Source organism: Oncorhynchus clarkii, chromosome 4, assembly GCF_045791955.1.
Source record: "Oncorhynchus clarkii lewisi isolate Uvic-CL-2024 chromosome 4, UVic_Ocla_1.0, whole genome shotgun sequence".
In the NCBI taxonomy this organism is placed as follows: domain Eukaryota; kingdom Metazoa; phylum Chordata; class Actinopteri; order Salmoniformes; family Salmonidae; genus Oncorhynchus; species Oncorhynchus clarkii.
The window spans coordinates 24,479,832-24,505,028 of NC_092150.1; the positions used below are offsets into that span (position 1 = coordinate 24,479,832).

Here is a 25,197-nt window from a genome sequence, read left to right on the forward strand (position 1 = left end):
ACAGACGACAAAGGGAAGCACAGCCGAGAGCTGCCCAGTGACACAAGTCTACCAAGGCGAGCTTCGAAGCAAGAAACACTGAAACATGCATGAGAGCATCAGCTGTTCCGGACGACTGTGTGATCACGCTCTCCGCAGCCGACGTGAGTAAGACCTTTAAACAGGTCAACATTCACAAGGCCGCTGGGCCAGACGGATTACCAGGACGTGTACTCCGAGCATGCGCTGACCAAGTGTGATCACTGACATTTTCAACCTCTCCCTGTCTGAGTCTGTAATGACAACATGTTTCAAGCAGACCACCATCGTCCCTGTGCCCAAGAACAGTAACCTGCCTAAATGACTACTGACCCGTAACACTCACGTCTGTAGGCATGAAATGCTTTGAAAGGCTGGTCATGGCTTACATCAACACCATTATCCCAGAAACCCTAGACCCACTCCAATTTGCATACCGCACCAACAGATCCACAGACGATGCAATCTCTATTGCACTCCACACTGCCCTTTCTCACCTTGGACAAAAGGAACACATACGTGAGAATACTATTCATTGACTACAGCTCAGCATTCAACACCATATTGCCCTCAAAACTCATCACTGAGCTAAGGACCCTGGGACTAAACAGCTCCCTCTGCAACTGAATCCTAGACTTCCTGAACGGCCACCCCCAGGTGGTAAGGGTAGGTAACAACACATCCGCCACGCTGATCCTCAACACGGGGGCCCCTCAGGGGTGCGTGCTCAGTCCCCTCCTGTGCTCCCTGTTCAATCATGACTGCACGGCCAGATACAACTCCAACACCATCATTAAGTTTGATGATGACAATAGTGGTAGGCCTGATCACTGACAACAATGAGACAGCCTATAGGGAGGAGGTCAGAGATCTGACCATGTGGTGCAAGAACAACAACCTCTCCCTCAACGTGATCATGACAAAGGCGATGATTGTGGACTACAGGAGAAAGAGGACCGAGCATTCTCATCGACAGGGCTGTAGTGGAGCAGGTTGAGAGCTTCAAGTTCCTTGGCGTCCACATTAACAACAAACTAACATGGTCCAAGCACACCAAGACGTGAAGAGGGCATGACAAAACCTATTTACCCTCAGGAGACTGAAAAGATTTGCCATGGGTCCTCAGATCCTCAAACGATTTTACAGCTGCACCATCAGAACATCCTGACGGGTTGCATCACTCACTGGTATGGCAACTGCTCGGCCTCCGACCGCAAGGCACTACAGAGGGTAGCCCGTACAGCCTAGTACATCCCCGGGGCCAAGCTTCCTGCCATCCAGGACCTCTATACCAGGCGGTGTCAGAGGAAGGCCCTAAAAATCGTTAAAGACTCCAGCAACCCTAGTCATAGAGTGTTCTCTCTGCTACCGCACGGCAAGCGGTACAGGAGTGCCAAGTCTAGGTCCAAGAGGCTTCTAAACAGCTTCTATCCCCAAGCCATAAGACTCCTGAATAGCTAGTCAAATGGCTACCCAGACTATTTGCACCCCCCATGCTGCTACTGCTCTCTGTTATTATCTATGCATAGCCACTTTAACAACCCTGTCTGCATGTACATAATTATCTCAATTACCTCGATACCGGTGCCTCCGCACATTGACACATTGCCTCTGTATCGGTACCCCCTGTATATAGCCCCGCTATTGTTATTCACTGCTGCTCTTTAATTATTTGTTTTTCTTAGCTCTTATTTTTTTCTTAATTTTCATTTTTTAGGTATTTTCTTAACTGCATCGTTGGTTCAGGGCTTGTAAGTAAGCATTTCACTATAAGGTCTACACCTGTTTTATTTGACGTATGTGACAAATAAAATGTGATTTGATTTTGATTTGTTTAAATCTATTTACTACCACCTCATGCCAACAACTTAAAGGGATGGGACACCACCCTGTTACTCTTTTGATGTCAAGTCTCACACAACCAAATACTTCTCTGCAGCTGCCACCACAACCTCAATTTTCTGCAACATCCCTGCAGTACAGTTGATAACCATTGCTATAAATGCTAAAAATCTAATCTTGTTGAAACATATATCACTTGACGGCCTATCCCTCTGTACTGGTACAGATCTAATACTCACACCACTCCTCTCAGGATCCCTCACCCTTGACCCGTCTTCCTCTACTTTCTTCACTGCCTCAGCATATGACAACTTCTGCACTACTCTAACCCTGGAAACCTCAACCTGCCTCTCTCGCACAGGACATTTCTGAGCCCCAGCCCCATGGGCACCTCTACAATCAACAGATACCACTACTTTACCCAATGCTACACAGTCCTTTCTCTTGTCCTTCTGCACACTTCTCACACCTAGGAACATCCCTGCTACACACTGCTGCCACATGCCCATAAGCTTGACACCTGTAACAACGTAATGTATTCGGTACAAAAGCTTGTACAGGATAAATTATATATCCTAACATCACTTTGTCGGGCAAAGACTCAACATCAAAACTCAAAATAACAGACAATGACTTATTTCACCACTCTCGCCACTCTGTCTGCATCACACCAAACGACGAGCATCACATACACCGGGAATCTTCCCCTTCAGTTGGCCCTTTTCTCATATCCGGTGACGTTTGCTATTTTATAGGATCAACAGAACGTGCAACGATCTACAACAGAACTGTCAAAGGAAAAGGGATCACAGCCTGCATGCACTCCACTTCCTTCAATAAAAAGGAAACCTTATACTCAGTGTCATATATTTAGATAAATCTGCTTATTCCATTCCATATAAATATGTACATATTATGGCAAATAATCAATATCTATATAGGCCAAAACCAGGTGGCTGTTGAGATTGACAAATGACAATTACTTGATATGTATAAGCAGTTGTGTGTGGAAATGAAAACACTAGACATGTTTTGCCAATACTCTTATTCTTGATTTGCATACATTTTCTGTTAATTCCCCACATTTTACTTAGTTTAGTTTTTTCCGCCATACTATATTCAATGTAGTGCTTTGACATGTTTACTAGCAATTTAAAGAAACTGGACTTCCATGATTGTCCCATTGTCCCATTATATTATGCATCTTGCCCAAGTCCATACAACAATGAAATATATATTTTTAAATGGCAAATAAATAATACCTGACTGTAACATCATCAACTCAAAGTTTAGATCTTAGCCCTCCTTTAACACATAGTTTCATCATAGACATGGAATACAAAAATCAAAACTGTAAATTGAACTGGACAAGAATTGAAAAAAAAATCTAATAAAAATATTGATTACAAAAATAAAAAATAAATCTGTTAATGGTCCAGTTTCAATTGTTTCCGAGTGACAAAGTAAACACAGTTCTTTGCTCCTCCATCCTCTATGATAAGATGCCGTGTCCATGTTGGTTCATTATTTTGCATTATGTTGATGAATGTCCTGCGATGAATTCAAGGCATTCCATCATTAGTCTATTCCTTTTTAAATGTTTATAATTGTATTTATTTTGATTTATCAGTGGGTGCTGCGGCACTACTTCCCGCGGCTATGGCTCTCTGTACTCCACTTCAGACCACACACACCTCCTGCAGGTGACCCTGCAACCGGCGCTCAGACTGGAGAGGTATGTGCGAATCATCTGCAGGATCATAAGGTCTCGACTGCCTGATGGCAACTGGTCTGCGTTCCATCCCAGTGCACCTGTGGAAGATTAGACATTGGAATGGCGAGGGAAAGAGACTGATGAAATGAACAAACCAATATGCAACATCTATAATGGACATTTCCACAGAAGGGTGTTTTTCCCCTCTGCCCCTAAATCAGAAACACACAGCATTAGAGTCAGCAAACCACACAAAAACACCAGATGTAAAAGGTGTTATGGTGGGACTGACAAACTGCAGATTACATGGAGTTGAATTTACTCACTCTGACCAGCCCACGGATGTAACAGAATCTCCCTCCACTGCTAAATCACACAGACGAGTTACCTGGAAAAATAAATCAATGCACATCTGGGGGCTTGTATAGAAATGAACAGGCACTCCAGAGATAGACAAGTGCCTAAGCTTGCTTAGCACTATTAGAGCAGACCAGTCCACGAGGTTGAGGTAGAAGTCATCCTGTAGTTCTGGAGCATCCAAGACCTTGAATGGGATCTTTGTGATTTTACGAATCAGCTTCCAGGGTGACAGTAGGAACTTCTGACTGCAAAGACAGAAAACAAACCAAATTAAATTAACGTTGATTTGTAGTTAACAGTAACCACTCTGCATCTTTACAGAGAGGCTGCCATTCGATCCATTCCCCTTTTACTACTGACAGGTGACAACAAGTTGAGAGACATTCTGTTGTCCTCATCTAGTGTGGATCTCTAAGCACTGAGAGAGTACTGCACATAAAATATAGATTTGGGTCAGACCTTGCTCCAAATAACTCCATGTAGCTTGGAAATGAGAGATACAGTGAGACATTCTTACACCAAAGAGACTCATCTTTTCTGGTGTGGAGGGCTGCAACTGTTTGTCCTCTGTCTGGGGTCCTTTGTTGATGTCTGCTCCGAGCAGCTAATTTTTCAGCAAAGCAGATAGGACCAGCCCATCCGCTAATAGAGAACCACAGTTACATGAATATACACTTACCAAATAGTTTATTTGGTACACCCATCTAGTACCGGGCTGGCTCCCCTTTGCCTCCAGAACATCCTGAATTATTCGGGACATTCTACAAGGGGTCGAAATGTTCCACAGAGATGTTGGTCCATGCTGACGCGATGGCATAACGCAGTTGCTGCAGATTGGACGGCGATACATTCATGCTGCCAGCAGCCCGTTTTATCTCATCACAAAGATGCTCTATTGGGTTGAGGTCTGCGGACTGCGCAGGCCACTCAAGTAAATTGAACTTTCTGTCATTTTCCAGGCAATGTTTTTCCACTCCTCAAATTGAGCCGTTTCGACCACACCGGGTTCGTCTGCTGCAATAGCCATCCATGACAAGAACGGACGAGTTGTGTGTTCCAAGATGCTGTTCGGCACACCACTGTTGTACTGAGCCGGTATTTGTTTGTGGCCAGCCTTTTAGCTTGCGCAATTATTGAAATTATACACTCACCGACAGTTTATTAGATACACCATCCCATTCACGAAAATGAATCGCTCCTACAAACCGTGAGTGATTTGGCCATGGCTTGCTATATAAAGCAGGCAGACAGGCATCGAATCATCCACTGTTCGAGTGAACCTTAAAATTGGCAAAACGAGTGACCTAAGCGACTTTGAACGTGGCATAATCGTCGGTGCCATGCTTGCCGGATCCAATATCTCAAACTGCTGCACTGGGCTTTTCATGCACAACAGAGTTTAGGATTTACCGAGAATGTTGCGACAAATAAAAAACATCCAGTCAGCATCCAACCTGTGGGAAAAAACAGCTTGTTGAAGAGAGAGGTCGAAGGAGTGCACACTGTATGCCTTTCTTAGGTGCTGGATAATATCCTATGATGAGGCTTAATTTGTCATGTTACTTACCTTGGTTGCTGTCAGATGTTGCATCCTTTCTTTTTCCATTCTGACTTGATCTCTCATTTTCCTAAAAACACAAATTACATTTTTTTTTAATGATCCATGAGCTGACTAAATTTGTCAAATTAAGTTATAGGGAGTTAATGTATCAGGGGAAATCTATTTAAATTCATTGACTTTTTGACAGCATTCCTTTTGATATAAAAAAAAGAAAGTATACTGCACATGCTTGGCCATGGAAAAAGTGGCCAGAAAGTGACTTTTTTTTACCTGAATGCCAAAACATTTATGAGATAAAGGTGCTTAAAGTAGACCCTTTTTGCATACCCCACCATATTATGCGACATCCATGTTTTTATCACTGGAAAAGATAAACGGTTGAGTTCGATATCATTTAAAAGCTTAAAAATAGGGTTGTAAAACAATTTTATAATTTCTTAAAATTAAGCACATTAGGATTGATGTAGTTAAAGGGAAAGAGTCTGCAATGGACCTCACTCTGGTATCTCGTGTGATGGCAGGAATCTGTGAGTGTGAGGAATGGGAGGAGTCAACATTAGGGAGTGATCATTACCCCATAGTATGCACAGTAGGCCAGAGGGAGGTGGAGGTGTCAGTGGATGGAGTAGGCAGGTGGGTGTTTGAAAGGGCAAAGTGGGATCAGTTTCAGGAGTTAAGTGAGAGGGTGATGGCTCGGGTGGATTTGAGAGGGGAAGTGGATAGTATGAATAACTGGGTGAGAATAGCGTTAGTGGGAGCAGCTACTGAGGCAATACCTAAGAGTTCAGGGAGGAGGAGGAAAGCAGTTGCATGGTGGACAGAGGAGTGTGGGGCAATGGTGAGGAGTAGGAACAGGGCATTTAGAGTACTGAAAAGGACACAACATCCAACATCTGATTCAGTATAAGCAGGCCCAGGCTCTGGTGAGGAGAACTATTCGTCAGGCAAAGAGGTCATGTTGGTGTCGGTTCTGTGACACCATTGGAAGGACGACACCAGTGGGAGAAGTGTGGGGGATGATTAAGCGGATGAGTGGGGTCAGAAGGGAGTGGGATTATCCAGTGTTGACGACTGGGGAGGATGTGGTCGTAAGATGAGGAGATGGCAGAGATGATGGCCGAAGCGTTTGTCCAAGTGCATAGCTCTGCAAATTTGAGGAGGGGCAGAGGGGGAGAGAGAGAACAAGAGAGGAACATCCTGGAGTGCTGGATAGGAGAGAGGATGTAAGTTATGTGTTGAATGCACCATTTACAATGGTAGAGGTGAAAAGGGCAGATCTAGACAAAAAAGATCTAGAAGTAGACATTACAATGTTGTTAATGTTTCAGCTGCACACAGGGGACATCCTACTAAGGCGCACTGCCTCAGTGCTAACAGTAACTCTGGTTCATATATACTGCTCAAAAAAATAAAGGGAACGCTAAAATAACACATCCTAGATCTGAATGAATGAAATATTCTTATTAAATACTTTTTTCTTTACATAGTTGAATGTGCTGACAACAAAATCACACAAAAATGATCAATGGAAATCAAATTGATCAACCCATGGAGGTCTGGATTTGGGGTCACACTCAAAATTAAAGTGGAAAACCACACTACAGGCTGATCCAACTTTGATGTAATGTCCTTAAAACAAGTCAAAATGAGGCTCAGTAGTGTGTGTGGCCTCCACGTGCCTGTATGACCTCCCTACAACGCCTGGGCATGCTCCTGATGAGGTGACAGATGGTCTCCTGAGGTATCTCCTCCCAGACCTGGACTAAAGCATCCGCCAACTCCTGGACAGTCTGTGGTGCAACGTGGCGTTGGTGGATGGAGCGAGACAGGATGTTCCAGATGTGCTCAATTGGATTCAGGTCTGGGGAACGGGCGGGCCAGTCCATAGCATCAATGCCTTCCTTTTGCAGGAACTGCTGACACATTCCAGACACATGAGGTCTAGCATTGTCTTGCATTAGGAGGAACCCAGGGCCAACCGCACCAGCATATGGTCTCACAAGGGGTCTGAGGATCTCATCTCGGTACCTAATGGCAGTCAGGCTACCTCTGGCGAGCACATGGAGGGCTGTGTGGCCCCCCAAAGAAATGCCACCCCACACCATGACTGATCCACCGCCAAACCGGTCATGCTGGAGGATGTTGCAGGCAGCAGAACGTTCTCCATGGCGTCTCCAGACTCTGCCACGTCTGTCACATGTGCTCAGTGTGAACCTGCTTTCATCTGTGAAGAGCACAGGGCGCAAGTGGCGAATTTGCCAATCTTGGTGTTCTCTGGCAAATGCCAAACGTCCTGCACGGTGTTGGGCTGTAAGCACAACCCCAACCTGTGGACGTCGGGCCCTCATGGAGTCTGTTTCTGACCGTTTGAGCAGACACATGCACATTTGTGGCCTGCTGGAGGTCATTTTGCAGGGCTCTGGCAGTGCTCCTCCTTGCACAAAGGCGGAGGTAGCGGTCCTGCTGCTGGGTTGTTGCCCTCCTACGGCCTCCTCCATGTCTCCTGATGTACTGGCCTGTCTCCTGGTAGCACCTCCATGCTCTGGACACTACGCTGACAGACACAGCAAACCTTCTTGCCACAGCTCGCATTGATGTGCCATCCTGGATGAGCTGCACTACCTGAGCCACTTGTTGTAGACTCCGTCTCATGCTACCACTAGAGTGAAAGCACCGCCAGCATTCAAAAGTGACCAAAACATCAGCCAGGAAGCATAGGAACTGAAAAGTGATCTGTGGTCACCACCTGCAGAACCACTCCTTTATTGGGGGTGTCTTGCTAATGGCCTATAATTTCCACCTGTTGTCTATTCCATTTGCACAACAGTATGTGAAATTTTTTGTCAATCAGTGTTGCTTTCCTAAGTGGACAGTTTGATTTCACAGAAGTGTGATTGACTTGGAGTTACATTGTGTTCCCTTTATTTTTTTGAGCAGTGTACATATGATTACTGCATACAATAGCTGTAGGATCGACAAAGACATTCGGGAGTTAGAGGGACAAATTAGCTTACTTACATTGTGACTGCCAACGCCCCTATGATAATGTACATTTGCGACACAATGGTGGGGATTATCTGAGCTGGGCTTGAGCCATTGATATGTCAGTCTAAACGAAGCCTTGAAATGCATAGACAGAGTCCAGGATCCAAGATGATTTGGATGGACTCTGTCATTCCTGTAGAGCACCGTCTGTTTCCAGAAGGTGTCAAAATAATCTATAAAAGTTGATCCAAAAGAGCTAATCTTTTAGCCAAGTGTGTAATGCCAGTAGCCTGCTGAATCTTTCACACCTGCGGCCCAACATTGGTACCGGACCTGAAATAAATTTGCCGCTTTTTGGAATCTTTCAGAGCTAAAATCAGTTATTTAAAAAATTCAGCAGTTCTGAGCTAGCCCTCCTAATGTCATTTGACTCCACATGGACTACAACAGCTGCAGCTCCTGAAGCAGCCTCGTAATGTCCTGTGCTCGTGCTCCAGGATAGCACAGGGCTTTTGCCCTGAGACCCAATATGTTATTTACCATAGAGCTGATAATGACGACATCTGGTGCAATGGCTGAGGAGGTCCAGCCGTTCTTTCGCCTCGAGTGGGTTTGCAAACCCCCACGAGGACCAAAGGGCGGTGGGGCTCGATGGACCCGAGCCAGCTGCAGTATCCATCGTGGATGATGAATGGGCCGGAGTCTCAGACAACCTCACAGTCCGATGATGGGGAGCTCTGAGGATCTGAATCCGAGGTAGAAGCCACCCGAGAGGGAGACAGAATAGACAGCAGGTGGGGGCGGGAGGTCCTGTATAAACAAAGTCACTTCCTTGACAAATTCCTTCACAAGGGCTCTGCAAAATATGTTTATAACTAACCCAACTTGGTAAATCTGTGTCGTTTACAGTGGGAGCAAATTAAGCATAGTAGGCAGAACAAGCAAGGAGGTAGGAAAAGCCAAGTACGAGCTAGCGAGATCCTATTGGCGCGTTGTAGCACGTATTTGCATATTTCCGTTAGGGAACGCCACCTTCGTGAAGTGCACGTGTGAATAAACTCAATTCGACCTTGCACTTCTTCTAAACCCCAAAAAATGGTATACTGAAAAATATAAATGCAACATTAGCTGAAATTAAAGATCCCAGAAATGTTCCATATGCACAAGAAGCTAATTTCTCTCAAATTCTGGGCACAAATGTATTTACTTCCCTGTCAGTGAGCATTTCTCCTTTGCCAAGATAATCCACCACCTGACAGGTGTGGCATATCAAGAAGCTGTATTGTATGGCGTTGTGTGGGCGAGCAGTTTGCGGATATCAACGTTGTGGTGTTATGGTATGGGCAGGCATAAACTATGGAAAACAAACACAATTGCATTTCATCGACGGCAATTTGAATGCACAGAGATACTGTGATGAGATCCTAAGGCCCATTATCGTACCATTCATTCAGTCTTCACCTCATGTTTCAGCATGATAATGCATGGCCCCATGTCGCAAGGACCTGTACACAATTCCTGGAAGCTGAAAATATCCCAGTTGTTCTATGGCCTGCATACTCACCAGACATGTTACCTATTGAGCATGTTTGGAACGCTCTGGATCGTCGTGCACGACAGCGTTCCAGTTCCCGCGAATATCCAGCAACTTCGCACAGCCATTTAAGAGGAGTGAGACAAAATTCCACAGGCCACAATCAACAGCCTGATTAACTCTATGCAAAGGAGATGTGTCACCAGATGAGGCAAATGGTGGTCACACCAGATACTAACTGGTTTTCTGATCCACCTCCCTACTTTTTTTTTTAATGTACAGTATCTGTGACCAACAGATGTATTCCCAGTCACATGAAATCCATAGATTAGGGTCTAATTTATTTCAATTGACTAATTAACTCAGTAAAATCTTAAATTGTTGCATGTTGCATTTATATTTTTGTTCAGTACATATATCATATATATATTTTCTTACAAAAATATATGATATATATATACATATTTTAAGATTCTGATTTTTCAGAGGGTGATGCAGCACCCATACTTCATGCAGCTATGGCTGAATATCAAGTAAAATGCAACAGTTTTGAAGACAATTATTGTGAAGAGCAATGATTCATTTCTCAACAACAATTCATCCATTTTTGCACAAGAGGGCAGCGTTTTACAATATCAAGTGTCTGGCATGAGAATTTGAAAAAAAGTAACCACGTGAAGCCTTCAGCCATTCCAAGGCATAAGCGGTCGGCCTATACTCAATTCATTGTAAAAAATCACACAATTACACTGTATTAATAAACACTGTATTGATTGCTGATTTTATTAGTGCCACTGGGAGTTTTTTTAGGACATTAAACAAGCAACAAAATCATATTTAAAGTCTGATCTAGCTAAAGATAAAGCCTATTGTGGTAAATAATGCAAAGGAGTAACCCCATGCTTCAGCCATGTAGCCAATATGCTGCATCAGACACACCTGCCTGATAATATGGACCATGTACCTAAAGATAATGCATTTCATCAATATGTTATTGGGATGATTTCTTGAGGGGAATATTACATATTAAATGGTTTAATATAGGCTCAATGTCATCATTGTGGGGGGGGGGGGGTTGTTTTGTTTTCCAAACAATCAGTGTAAAAATCAGATTTTATGGTTGGCTATATAAAAAGGTACTTGCCCAGACTGAAAATTAAACATTAAATCACCCACAACTGAAATTCTGAATGCATAATTCACTTTCCTGTGATCTTGGCCGGGCCAGTAATTTTCTCATTTGGGCCAGTAGTTTTCACTTGGTACTAACCCAGTGTGTCACTGGCAAATTTACGGGAATTTAAAACCCCGGACTGGTACCCAAGCTAACTGCCTACCATAGAGCGGCGACTTGAGCATCTGGTCAATATAATGGATCATCTGTGGGCACACACAATAATTTAAATGCATATAAACAGTGTATAAACTGAGCAGCATAATAAATCTGGTAGCAAGCAACAGTTGTGATGTGTGTGTAGCATGAATGTATATATGTGTGTATGTCTGTGCCGGTGTGTATGTGTGCATGTGTGCTAAAGTGCAGAGAATCAGAGCAGGTGGTCAGTCCAGTTCAAATGTTCAGCAGTCTGATGGCTTGTAGATAGAAACTCTCTCACATGCGATATCTCAATTGGTTGCATCATTCCTGGGGGACAATATGTTTACTCGTACCTTGTTGGACGTTTAAGATGAAAAGCATTATTTTAAAGAAATTATAAAATAGTTTGACAACACTGTTTGTATCAATCCCAATTGTTAACTTTCCAGTGATTAAGACAATGTATGTCTTATAATATGGTGGGGTATGCAAAATAGGTCAACTATGAGCACCTTTATCCCTTGAGTGTTTTGGCATTCAGGTCCAATAAGTCACTTTCTGAGCACTTCTACAATAGGCAAATATGTATGGGAGTTTTTGTTCAAATCAAAAGGGGTGCTTTCAAAAAGTGATTGAATTCAAATGGAGTTACCCATCATAATTCACAAGGTAGGATGTTAAAGTGACATACAAGATAAGTGACATACTGTACAATGATTGATCCTGTGAAAGTTGATGCTCCAGTTGGCCCCTGCACGGGAGGGGTTGAACCTGTCACCATGCTTGCTGGGAGAGGACATTGGGGAGTTGTTGGGCATCAGGTTGTGAATCACCTTCTGTGCAATGGCACAAATTAAAAACAATAATTGATTAATCATGACAGGTAAATGGAGAACCAGTGCCCTTTCAAACAAATCTTTTCTCCTTTTGGTATGGTCATTATTGCACCACCTAAAAGTTAGCAGAGACGCCCCTTCCTTATCATAACATCTCAGAAAGTTTCCCTATCATGGATAAACGGAAATCGAACGTCATTTCAGATATAAAATGTAGCTATATCCTCAACAAAATGAAGAGGCGTCTGCATACAGTGCAGTCAAAAATGGACACATCACGTGTCTGTATCAAGAGAATGCATGCAGTATTTCAAAGGCAGAATCAAGTAGGTGATTAAATATAAAGTGGGAATTCAAATATTTAACTGCTATCTATATACACTGCTCAAAAAAATAAAGGGAACACTTAAACAACACAATGTAACTCCAAGTCAATCACACTTCTGTGAAATCAAACTGTCCACTTAGGAAGCAACACTGATTGACAATCAATTTCACATGCTGTTGTGCAAATGGAATAGACAACAGGTGGAAATTATAGGCCATTAGCAAGACACCCCCAATAAAAGAGTGGTTCTGCAGGTGGTGACCACAGACCACTTCTCAGTTCCTATGCTTCCTGGCTAATGTTTTGGTCACTTTTGAATACTGGCGTTGCTTTCACTCTAGTGGTAGCATGAGACGGAGTCTACAACCCACAAGTGGCTCAGGTAGTGCAACTCATCCAGGATGGCACATCAATGCGAGCTGTGGCAAGAAGGTTTGCTGTGTCTGTCAGTGTAGTGTCCAGAGCATGGAGGCGCTACCAGGAGACAGGCCAGTACAGGCCGTAGGAGGGCAACAACCCAGCAGCAGGACCGCTACCTCCGCCTTTGTGCAAGGAGGAGCACTGCCAGAGCCCTGCAAAATTACCTCCAGCAGGCCACAAATGTGCATGTGTCTGCTCAAACGGTCAGAAACAGACTCCATGAGGGTGGTATGAGGGCCCGACGTCCACAGGTGGGGGTTGTACTTACAGCCCAACACCGTGCAGGACGTTTGGCATTTGCCAGAGAACACCAAGATTGGCAAATTCGCCACTGGCGCCCTGTGATCTTCACAGATGAAAGCAGGTTCACACTGAGCACGTGACAGACGTGACAGTCTGGAGACGCCGTGGAGAACGTTCTGCTGCCTGCAACATCCTCCAGCATGACCGGTTTGGTGGTGGGTCAGTCATGGTGTGGGGTGGCATTTCTTTGGGGGGCCGCACAGCCCTCCATGTGCTCGCCAGAGGTAGCCTGACTGCCATTAGGTACCGAGATGAGATCCTCAGACCCCTTGTGAGACCATATGCTGGTGCGGTTGGCCCTGGGTTCCTCCTAATGCAAGACAATGCTAGACCTCATGTGGCTGGAGTGTGTCAGCAGTTCCAGCAAGAGGAAGGCATTGATGCTATGGACTGGCCCGCCCGTTCCCCAGACCTGAATCCAATTGAGCACATCTGGAACATCATGTCTCGCTCCATCCACCAACGCCACGTTGCACCACAGACTGTCCAGGAGTTGGCGGATGCTTTAGTCCAGGTCTGGGAGGAGATCCCTCAGGAGATCATCCGCCACCTCATCAGGAGCATGCCCAGGCGTTGTAGGGAGGTCATACAGGCACGTGGAGGCCACACACACTACTGAGCCTCATTTTGACTTGTTTTAAGGACATTACATCAAAGTTGGACCAGCCTGTAGTGTGGTTTTCTACTTTAATTTTGAGTGAGATAAATTTGATTTCCATTGATAATTTTTGTGTGATGTTGTTGTCAGCACATTCAACTATGTAAAGATAAAAGTATTTAATAAGAATATTTCATTCATTCAGATCTAGGATGTGTTATTTTAGTGTTCCCTTTATTTTTTTGAGCAGTGTATATATCTATATATATTCTAATTTCAGCCACCACCAAGCTCCCTCACGACTGCTCACCTGCAGATCCTGTCGGACTGGCGGGAGAGGGTTGTGATCAAATCAAAATCAAATAACATTTATTTATATAGCCCTTCGTACATCAGCTGATATCTCAAAGTGCTGTACAGAAACCCAGCCTAAAACCCCAAACAGCAAGCAATGCAGGTGTAGAAGCACGGTGGCTAGGAAAAACTCCCTAGAAAGGCCAAAACCTAGGAAGAAACCTAGAGAGGAACCAGGCTATGTGGGATGGCCAGTCCTCTTTTGGCTGTGCCGGGTGGAGATTATAACAGAACATGGCCAAGATGTTCAAATGTGATGAAGTTCCAGCCTCAAGACTGGCTCAACACATTCCACCAACTCTGTGACAAACTCAGACCAGAAGTAAAAGACCCTACCTGGATAAACGTGTGGCAATAGTTATGGTTTGCCACCAACTTAGACTCTCTTATCAGCTAACTACTTGGCACGAACAGCCCAACAGTAATCACATTTATACGATATATACAATATCGTTGTGACAGTACTGAAGCCACTCATTCATCATCCAAGTGAACAGGAGCTGGAGGAAATTGCTGCCATGTTCAACACAGTGGGGTTTCCCTTATTGTGCGGGTGTCATTAATTCCCTTCACATTTCTGTGAAATATCAACGCCAAACAGCAAAGGATAGCCCTCCACGTTGATGCAGTGCATTATGAATGGACATGGTCCATTCTGGGACTTTCGTGTAGGCTTTAAGGCAGCACTGGTGATGCAACCATGCTGCAGGACTCCAAACTATGAATGTTGGTAAGAAGGGTAGTTGTCACCACCGACACCTCACAAACCCATGGGACAACCTCTCGGCTATGCGCTGTTGGGTGATGCAACCTTCCCTTTACGGAGCTGGCTGCTCAAACGTTATCCAGAGTCACTTCAACGAACATTCAATGCTCATCTGAGCACAAACACCTATTGAGGCTACCTTTTCGTGCCTGAAAGCCTGCTGGTAGTGCTTGAAGCGCAACAACTGCCAAGCAGCCCTGATCCCTGTGCTGGCCCAGGCATGCCGTTGTCATCCTACGCAATATTTGTGAGATGAATAGTGATCCCTGTATGGAGAAGTGGCTCAAAGAGACGAGGCAAGGCCTTTCTCAGCCTTGCGATGTAGCTGCTGCATGTCTGGATGACTCAAAAATGTGACTACCTCCATCAGCTACTGTACCAGAATCGAATAAACAGGGCAGTACACATACACCAGACCTGGCAGACGCTTGCCGTGCTGAAGCAGTCAACGTATGAACTACACTAAACTGACAATGTTGATCTGTTAAGTCTGTAATCATATTGTAATGAAAGAGGCAGGGAGCAGGTCTCGAGCCCGAGGTCCGGCGCGCTATCGACTGTGCCGCAAAATAATGTTCGTACGGCGGAGTCGATTTCTGCGCTTATAAACCCAGAGTCGTTACAATACTTTTAAAATGCATTGATGTGAGATTATATATGATGCATACTATGGACAGTATGTGCATGTCTGCAAAGAAGCACCCATATCTTTATTTATGTATAAAATATGGTTACATGTGTTTTTTTCCTAACTGACTCAAAACCCAGATGTGAAATCACAGTACTTTTTAATGAAACTGACCCCTGAAGTATGACAGCACTGATTAACAAATATAGTATTTAAAAGAAACACATTTAGATTAATGAGTAAAAGCATGTATCAAAAAAAGCAGTTGGTTAGGATGTAAACGTAGAGGAGAGGTTGTAGGGTCAGTTACTCTGGGTGGCTTGCTGCAAGATCACAGAACACAGACTCAGCATCTGCAGGTACTCATCTGCACCATCCACTAGACACTTATCAACCACCTGGAAGTAGAAGACAAATCAATAAGTCACTACTACTGTAGGCATCGTAATCACAACATTATTGAAATAATAATATTACCACAATGCAAGTTATGCCCTTTTGAAACACCTACTGCCATCTTTTCCGTGATGGCAGACTTCTGCTTGTCGTTCAGCTCTTCCTCTATGATGGCTTCGTGTAGCTGGTTGATGATCTGTGTGGCGGCATAGCCTTCATCTACCATGTTCTGTAAGAGGCAGAATGGCCTGGTGTATAGTCTGGTAGAGAGCAGTATACAAAACATTAAGAACACCTTCCTAATATTGTGTTGCACCACCCCCTTTTGCCCTCAGAACAGCTTCAATTTGTCAGGGCATGGACCCTACAAGGTGGTGAAAGCATTCTACAGTGATGCTGTCCCATGTTGTCTCCAATGCTTCCCAGAGTTGTGTCAAGTTAGCTGGATGTCCTTTGGTTGGTGGAACATTCTTGATTACACGCTGGAAACTGTTTAGCGTGAAAACCCCAGCAGCTTTGCAGTTCTTTACACAAACCTGTGCACCTGGCACCTACTACCATACCCTGTTCAAAGGCACTTAAATATTAGTCTTTCCCATTCACACATACACAATGCATGTCTCAATTGTCTCAAGGCTTAAAAATAATTATTTAACCTGTCCTCCTCACCTTCATCTACACTGATTGAAGTGGATTTAACAAGTGACATCAATAAGGGATCATAGCTTTCACCTGGTCAGGCTGTCATGGAAAGGAGTTCTTCATGTTCTTCCATATGTATTGAAGGAGCAATAGAAAATCAATGTACATACCCGAACAGCAATCTCTAGTTTTTCAAATGTGCCCTTGTAACAGATTTTAAGCAAATTGTTGATCATCTTGGGGGGAACAACCTTAAAAAGATGAATGTGAGCATGGTCAGCAAACGTTTGATACCTCTCCTTTGACAGGATTGCACACAGTGCAAAAACCGGTAACTATTACTGATGTTGAGTGTAATACAGTTGAAGCACTCACCCCTGCTATCTCTATGACCGCACTCTCCGTGATCTCATTATCTGTGTTCAGCCGTGCAGCACTTTGAAGAAAGGTTATGGCTTTTCTCAGATCCCCCTCTGAAACCTTCACCAACGCTGCAATTCCCTGCAGGAAAACAGAATTTTAAGGATAACGGAAGATGATTCATTTAAGTAAAAAGGTGTGTACAGAGCATTTCTTTGTAAAAATATTATTTCAAAGACATTTGCCAGTTTGCAATCCTCACCTCCTTCGAGTACTTGAGATTCTCCTTGTAACAGATTTCTAGCAGGCGCTCTTCTTGGACCTGATTGGCCAGAGGTTTGAAGCGGAATTTTGAGCATCTGGATGTCAATGGCTCAATAATCCTGAAAATCAAATCACATTCAAGTTGAGTTAGCTTAGCAACAGATTTAAAATTTATTACAGCATGTTGTAAAGTGTCTTAAAGAGTTTGTGTGGTTTTGTATTGGACTCCTAAACCAACCCCCAATATTAATGTAATATTCTAGTGTGCCTCTTGGAGTCTGAAACCCAATTGACCTGCTGACATAGTTGCAGATGAGACAGAAGCGGGTGGTCCGGGACTCCTTCTCCATGGTGCGTCTGAGAGCAGCCTGAGCAGCGTTGGTCATTGAGTCAGCCTCATCCAGGATGATGATCTTAAAGGGTGGGCATGGTTTCCCACTGTCAGAGGTAAGGAAGGGAAAGAAACTTTAATATCATAATTTAACATGAACAAGATGCTGACAGTTATATGGGGTAAGGAAAGGGCATGCGTTTATGGTCTGAGCTGTTGTGTAGATTTTACACTTGTGGAAATTGGCTCTTTCTTCTTACAGAAGAAATATATGCATTATAAATGGTAGCAATTGTAAGGGAACAGTTTAGAGATTATGGCAAAATTATTAGACCAAAGGTGAGGACAACAGTTCACCTGACAAGACTGAATCCAAACATTACACTGTTGATTTCATGCATTTTTAGTTGATGAGCAAAATAAATATTAACTTTTTTATTTGTTGAAAATAAAACTTGAAAAAGACCAGCAAATCAGCTCCAAGTTATTTTTATTTGAAAAAACCTGTTCCAAAATATTACCAAGCATAAAATAAAGATATACTGTATGTAAATGTATACAAATGTACGCAAGGTTTGAAGTGATTGTTTTAGTCATCTGTTTCGGCTTCTTGCTGTCAATTTGCAGTCTAGAAATTATTTGTAATTATGTTCCAGCCCCCTGACAATCCCCTCAAAAAAACTAAAAACATTACATTTTGTTTTTAAATTGGCCCGCAGCTTAATCTAATTGATGATCCCTGAGCTAAGTTCTAAACACAATATCACAGTATTAGGCGTTCACAACGCAATTCACGATAACAGATCATACAATTTGGAGCGCATATGAAGGAGTCATGAGTGCATTCCGGTGCGCATTCCGCTGCGGATTTTCTTCACAATAGAGAAACATAGACTCATTCTGTTCAGAACAACCCAGATTATGACGACATGTCATCTTGCAACTGTACATCAAACAGTGATCATAAAAGTTGACACTGTATATGACATGAGTTTTATGATTTGGAATGTGTCAAGTGCACATTTGGTATTTTGTTTGCTTGTTTGACATCAAAGATATATTTATTATAATCCTCAACGTCTCATCTTTCAAAATACATAGTCCTTTTAAATTTACAGCATTTCCCACATTCAAACAAAACATTTTTTTTCATAAAAGTTGGCAAATTAGCAGGAGGGATGTGGGCAAATTCTTGTTGTGCGCGGTGCTCAAGTTCAGAACGGCTGTCCGTCAAAACCCATACAGAGCTGTGAAGCGCAGAGCCAGAGCTCTGACGTCATGTATAGCATGTTACTGTTGATGGATTCTGTCAAAATGTAACATGTTTTATGTTAAACTACAGTTTGTTTGCTTCCTGTTTAGAGAATGATTACTGTGAGTATTAATGGAGTTCCGGCCATGAAACTGTGTGTACGCCAATTTAGAAATGTTGACCTAATCAGATAAGAGGCAATTGCCCAGGATCAGAGAGCAGGGTCAGGCCCAGAACAGAAGACGGATGGGGATTCTGACATCTGGCTAAACAAAGAGCGGACCATGGACATTCCACAGGAGCCAGAGGGAAACTCATTTGGGTCATAAAATGTATAGTTGGGGAGGTGACACCTACAAGAGGGGTGTGACCAAAAGGAGCGAAGAGTATAAAATGTGCTGTGAACTTTCTAAATGCATGAACTCAGCTGACTGTATCCTTGGTATTAAAACACTTGAAACGTCAAGCTTTTAGTCTCAATTCATTATTGCAAAGAGGTTGCAATAGTATTTTTCTTTTTAACACGGTACACCGACTGCGTTTCAATTTAGGCTGTTTATCAGTGCCCAAATATGCCATTTTGAACCCGTATACAGGTATGAGAGTGTAAAGGGTTAAGGAAACTTGTACTTGCTCAGTGCGGTGTCCTGCTACAGTCAGCTGGGCAAATCTCTTGACTTTCTCTCTGACCACCTGAATCCCTCTCTCATCAGAGGCGTTCAGTTCCAGGACTCTCTGTCGGTACAGCTCTGGCCTGTGGAGATGAACAGACAGGGAAAACTGACTGTGGTGTATACAAGCACTGTACAGCTGAAACCCACAAACGCAGTGTCTGCATAAATTGGGAGTTGACATACAGTAATCTGTAAAGCTGGTGAGTCACTCTCACCCATAAAGTTCCCTGGCTGCAGCCAGGATGGTGGACGTCTTTCCTGTTCCAGGTGGTCCATAGAACAGCAGATTGGGGAGCTGCAATGGAGATTATATAATATAAGGTGTCCAATCAAAAATGTATCTTTTGATCAATGGGTAAAATAATGTTACTTGTGTAGATAATCCTTTAAGAAAACCAATGATCCAAACCTCATGTTTCTATCATAATCCATTCAATTTTGGGGGGAGTTCTTACTCTCTGATGAGAGAGGGATTCAGGTCAAAATTAGTACGACTAAATCAATGGAGGCCAGATAAATGTTGTTTGTCATAAAAACAGGAATATAGCATTGTGTCAGCTAGGCTGTATGCTGTTGTGAGAATTAAGGCTACCTGACAGGCTTAGCATTGAACTCATCTTCTCAAATCCAGAAAAAAATGAAACAATAGGAGGTAAACTAGTAAAGTGATAACAGTTCAAACCCACGGTTTGGTACATATTGCGGTTTTGGGGTCACGGTGCGGTTTTGGGGTCGTGGTTCGGTTTTTGTTTTGGCAAAAGATGTAAAACTAACCCAGGAATACATCATGAGCCATAATGTAGGGCCTTATTAAATTATTATATAAATATATATATATTTTTGCCTAATTCCATTTGTTTTTTGCAGGTTTCAGATTTTTCCCTGTTTGTCAGGGGTTCACACTCAGAAATGACACAAAATGTCATGTTCTAAGTTCACAACGCTTAAACCACATCAGGAGACCATTTGAGGTCTGGGAAAAATATAAGAAATGTACATTTTTGGGTGTAGATATACCATTTAATTTAGGTGAACACCAGCAAGAGCCTTGCTTGGTTAGCAGTGTTTCTGTAGCCCACGTGATCGCAAATCACCACTGGAGTGAGGTAGGCAAATAATCATGATATCATTCTGTCATGTATGCATAGGCTACTTTGTAGTTAACATTTAATTTAGGTTTTTGGGAAAGCCTTTCCATCTACCAGAAGACTGTTGTTATTAATATAATCGCTAAGGGCTACACCGTGGCAGACAAACGCAAACACACAGACAGGGGCATTCCCGCACCGTTGCGTCTTCAAAAAGTTGAAGGCAAATAAGAATTACTTATCCATTTTGTTCATGTGTTATCATCAAATTAATTAATGTTCAAATAAATTCAATACATCTAGTTGCTTTCCTACTAAGTTAAATACATTTTTGCTTCTACTGGGAAGCCAAAATGGTCCCAAAGTGGAGATTTAAATGATGAGGATCCTCCAATTCTTGTATATCGACCCCAATACTGACAATCGTAGAGAACTAGTTTCCGGCTGCGCCTCCCAAAAAGGAAAGTATGAAATTAAGCAATTGAGATTATAATTACAACGTGCACATAGGCTATTCCGTTAAAACATCTGGAGGCTACAATGTTTTTTAAGCTCAGCTTTACAGTACTAAAAATAGGCATACACTGCAGTTTAGATGTTTTATCTATTTATACATCCATTCGGGTTCACAGTGCGGACCGAACAGAGGTCCCCAAATAGAATGGTTCGTTACTAATGTGTACCGTTACACTCCATTAAGATAGATATTGATTTGGGACATGATATGTAGTATTTTCATATTTTAGTATACGCAGTTCATATTAATACCAAGTTCCTGTTCTTTCTCAAAGACTACTCACAAAAAACATCTGTGAAATGTCAGAGCACTGAGTGTACCCCAAGCTTTTAATTTTAAAAGCCTTTTACATTTAATTCAGCTCATGTCATGCTAATTTTGCCATTTGTGAAACAACTTGAAGACGACGACCACAAAATGTAAAATCATCAAAAGTTTTGGTGATGAAGCTGAAATGCTCCGTCAACAAAGCTCAACACTTATTATCAGATGTGCAGTTGAAGTCGGGGCGGCAGGTAGCCTAGTGGTTAGAGCATTGGACTAGTAACCGGAAGGTTGCAAGATCAAATCCCCGAGCTGTCGTTCTGCCCCTGAACAAGGCAGTTAAACCCACTGTTCCTAGGCAGTCATTGAAAATAAGAATTTGTTCTTAACTGACTTGTCAAGTTAAATAAAAAGGTTAAAAAATATAGATATATATTAAAAAAAAGCTTACGTACACTTAGGTTGGAGTCATTAAAACTTGTTTTTCAACCACTCCACAAATTCATTGTTAAACTATAGTTTTGGCAAGTCGTTTAGGACATCTACTTGTACATGACACAAGTAATTTTTCCAACAATTGTTTACAGACAGATTATTTCACTTATAATTCACTGTATCACAATTCCAGTGGGTCAGAAGTGTACATACACTAAGTTGACTGCACCTTCAAACAGCTTGGAAAATTCCAGGAAATGATGTCATGGCTTTAGAAGCTTCTGATAGGCTAATTGACATCATTTGAGTCAATTGGAGGTGTACCTGTGGATGTATTTCAAGGCCTACCTTCAAACTCAGTGCCTCCTTGCTTGACATCATGGGAAAATCTAAAGAAATCAGCCAAGACCTCCAAAAAACCTCCAACCAAAAAATATTGTAGACCTCCGGTGTTGGGGTCCTGTATCCAGGCCCCTATGTTTATGAATTCCTTGCCCGCTATTTGCTTATTTGTAGGTATTTATTTCCCATTTTCATTTGATTTTGTGCGTTACTTTGCCCACGCTTATACTCTCCACAAGTCAGGTTCATCCTTGGGAGCAATTTCCAAACGCCTGAAGGTACCACGTTCATCTGTACAAACAATAGTATGCAAGCATAAACACCATGGGACCACGCAGCAGTCATACCACTCAGGCAGGAGAAGCGTTCTGTCTCCTAGATATGAACGTACTTTGGTGCGAAAAGTGCAAATCAATCCCAGAACAACAGCAAAAGACCTTGTGAATATGCTGGAGGAAACAGGTACAAAGGTATCTATATCCACAGTAAAACGAGTCCTATATTGACATAACCTGAAAGGCCGCTCAGTAAGGAATGAGCCACGGCTCCAAAACCGCCATAAAAAAGCCAGACTACAGTTTGCAACTGCACATGGAGAAATGTCCTCTGGTCTGATGAAACAAAAATAGAACTGTTTGGCCATTAATGACCATTGTTATGTTTGGAGGAAAAAAGGGGAGGCTTGCAAGCCGAAGAACACCATCCCAACCATGAACCACAGAGGTGGCAGCATCATGTTGTGGGGGTGCTTTGCACTTCACAAAATAGATGGCATCATGAGGATGGAAAATGATGTGGACATATTGAAGCAACATCTCAAGACATCAGTCAGGAAGTTAACGCTTGGTCGCAAATGGGTCTTCCAAATGGACAATGACCCCAAGCATACTTCCAAAGTTGTGGCAAAGTGGCTTAAGGACAACAAAGTCAAGGTATTAGAGTTGCCATCACAAAGCCCTGACCTCAACCTATAGAAAATTTGAGGAATGGGCCAAAATTCACCCAACTTATTGTGGGAAGCTTGTGGAAGGCTACCTGAAATGTTTGACCCAAGTTAAACAATTTAAAGGCAATGCTACCAAATACTAATTATGTGTATGTAAACTTCTGACCTACTGGGAAAAGCTGAAATAAATGTCAGATTAAATGTCAGGAATTGTGAAAAACTGAGTTTAAATGCATTTGGCTAAGGTGTATGTCAACTTCCAACTTCAACTGTATAAGGTTACAAAATCCAACTTTTTGGATATAATGGTAATGATGTGTTAGAGAAAGACCCCACTGAACGATTCAGAACATAAAGTATCATATTTGTCTTGGTAAAATGTATTTTACCAGTGAAATGTCATCACCAAAGTGCGTTTTCATCCACTCTGGGCATATGTAAAATTCAAACAGAACCCCCAGCAGACAGTATTTACCCTAGACATATGAGTCGTCACTCTCATGGATCTGAAGAGGGTACTTACATCGGCGCCCTTTATAGTCTTCTTCAGCACAGCAACCACCTCCTCTTGAAATGCCACCTCTTCCATACATTTTGGTCTACTGTAAACAGCCAAACAATGGATTTCAGTGTGCAGTTGATCATATTAGTGCAGGGTTTTCTTTCTGACTAAACATAGCAAGCTACTTATCACAAAGATATTTGCCTGCCGCTGCATGAATTATTATTATTATTTGTGCACCTTTATTTAACCAGGTAATGTTAGGCCAGTTGAGAACAAGTTCTCATTTACAACTGCGACCTGGCAGTTTAAGGGAAGAATAGCAACTGTTCATTGTGTGTCTGGATTTTAATTTGATGAAGGAAGATTCACAAGGGCTTACATTACAGCCGCGGAGAAATTGAACTTACTATTTCTCAACCCAGGGGACAGACTTCTGCTTCTTCTCTCCACTGGTCCCGGCACCTTTCTCTTTCAGAGGTCTGGTGCCTTGAGTAGATGTTCCTTTCAAAAACGCCTGCATGGCTCTCTAAATAGGAGTTAGAAAACAGACGACTGCCCATTAGTCACTGAGCGATACTTGCGTGTCAAAGAGGGCGACGTTCTCTTTCTGTGACAAGCAAGCTAGCTAGCTGGCTAAACAGTAACAACCACCACTTAGCGAGATCCCTACTGTAACGAGATCGCAGAACAGTTTGCAAGTAAGTTAGCTACAGATTATCAGTTGCTTTCAAGCTTTGGTTACCTGTAGCTATATAAAATGCGTTAACATTCGAACTGTGTTAGTTGTTGACATGTGTGGTAGATTTCCCGCCCTGATGAAAATGCGACGCCCTTTTCCGTCTACGACGTCAATCTTTTCCCTCCAATCAGAGAGTTCTTCTTCTTCTCTGGTATAATTATAATGGCGTTCGCTACCTACTGTGCGGGTAGATAATAAACAGCCGCAACAAGTAAATAACGCGTGGTAAAAAATATTAATATCAGAAATAATGCTAAACTAATTAACTTGTTTTTCTGTTAAAATTACAAATCAGGTCCTTACACAGACTCAGATGGATCCTGTGAGGGCGGGACATTTTCTGATGACAGTAGTCCGTGCAGTGCTTCTGCAATTAAGTCTTGGAGCCCCAAAAACGTTTTGTCTACAATTTTGTCCAGCTTCTTGGACTCTTGTGCAGTACAATTAATAACTGTGGCTATATGCTACAAAATCCACCTTCTTCACAATGAGTGTACCCAGATCACTTCTTCAGTATGTGGCCTCTTGCCCCTTCACCTCCTCCATATATGAGATCTGCTGTACAGCCCTGATCCTTGACACCTCGACCTCTTGCACACAAATGGGGGACTCAAGGAAGTCCGGAGTATGATCTGCTCCACAGTTGCAACATTTTCCATTCACAGATTCTTTAATAACATAATTCTCCCATCTGCAAACATTTGACAAGTGGCCATATATTTTACAATCCCCACAGCAAATGCTCTCAATGCACACCTCTAGGAGGCATTTTGCCTTCTCCCTATAGTTCTCAGCCATTAGCTTCCCCCACGATTGCCTAATGTGAAGTAGGGTACAATCCCAACTAGAGGTCAACCGATTAATCGGAATAGCCGAT

At 42.8% G+C, this 25,197-nt stretch overlaps 1 protein-coding gene and 1 pseudogene across 3 annotated transcripts; both read right to left on the reverse strand.

The window, feature by feature from the left end:
* Window positions 1-3,539: 3,539 nt before the first annotated feature.
* LOC139407952 (fizzy-related protein homolog) lies at window positions 3,540-12,150 on the reverse strand (annotated as a pseudogene).
* Window positions 12,151-15,618: 3,468 nt separating this feature from the next.
* Window positions 15,619-24,412, reverse strand: LOC139406629 (replication factor C subunit 4-like). Of its 3 annotated transcripts, none has more exons than XM_071149436.1 (11): window positions 24,324-24,412; window positions 23,989-24,107; window positions 23,600-23,678; window positions 19,700-19,779; window positions 19,445-19,564; window positions 17,522-17,665; window positions 17,226-17,346; window positions 16,979-17,104; window positions 16,774-16,854; window positions 16,077-16,190; window positions 15,619-15,963 (listed from the first exon to the last, which is right to left on the reverse strand). In XM_071149436.1, the coding sequence occupies exons 2-11, from the start codon at window positions 24,099-24,101 to the stop codon at window positions 15,868-15,870; spliced, it is 1,074 nt and encodes a 357-aa protein (XP_071005537.1). In that variant the 5' UTR covers window positions 24,102-24,107; window positions 24,324-24,412; the 3' UTR covers window positions 15,619-15,867. The 3 variants fall into 3 exon arrangements, with proteins under 3 accessions (XP_071005537.1, XP_071005539.1, XP_071005538.1); XM_071149438.1 differs by having other exon boundaries at window positions 16,073-16,190; XM_071149437.1 differs by having other exon boundaries at window positions 15,889-15,963; window positions 16,043-16,190.
* Window positions 24,413-25,197: the final 785 nt, after the last annotated feature.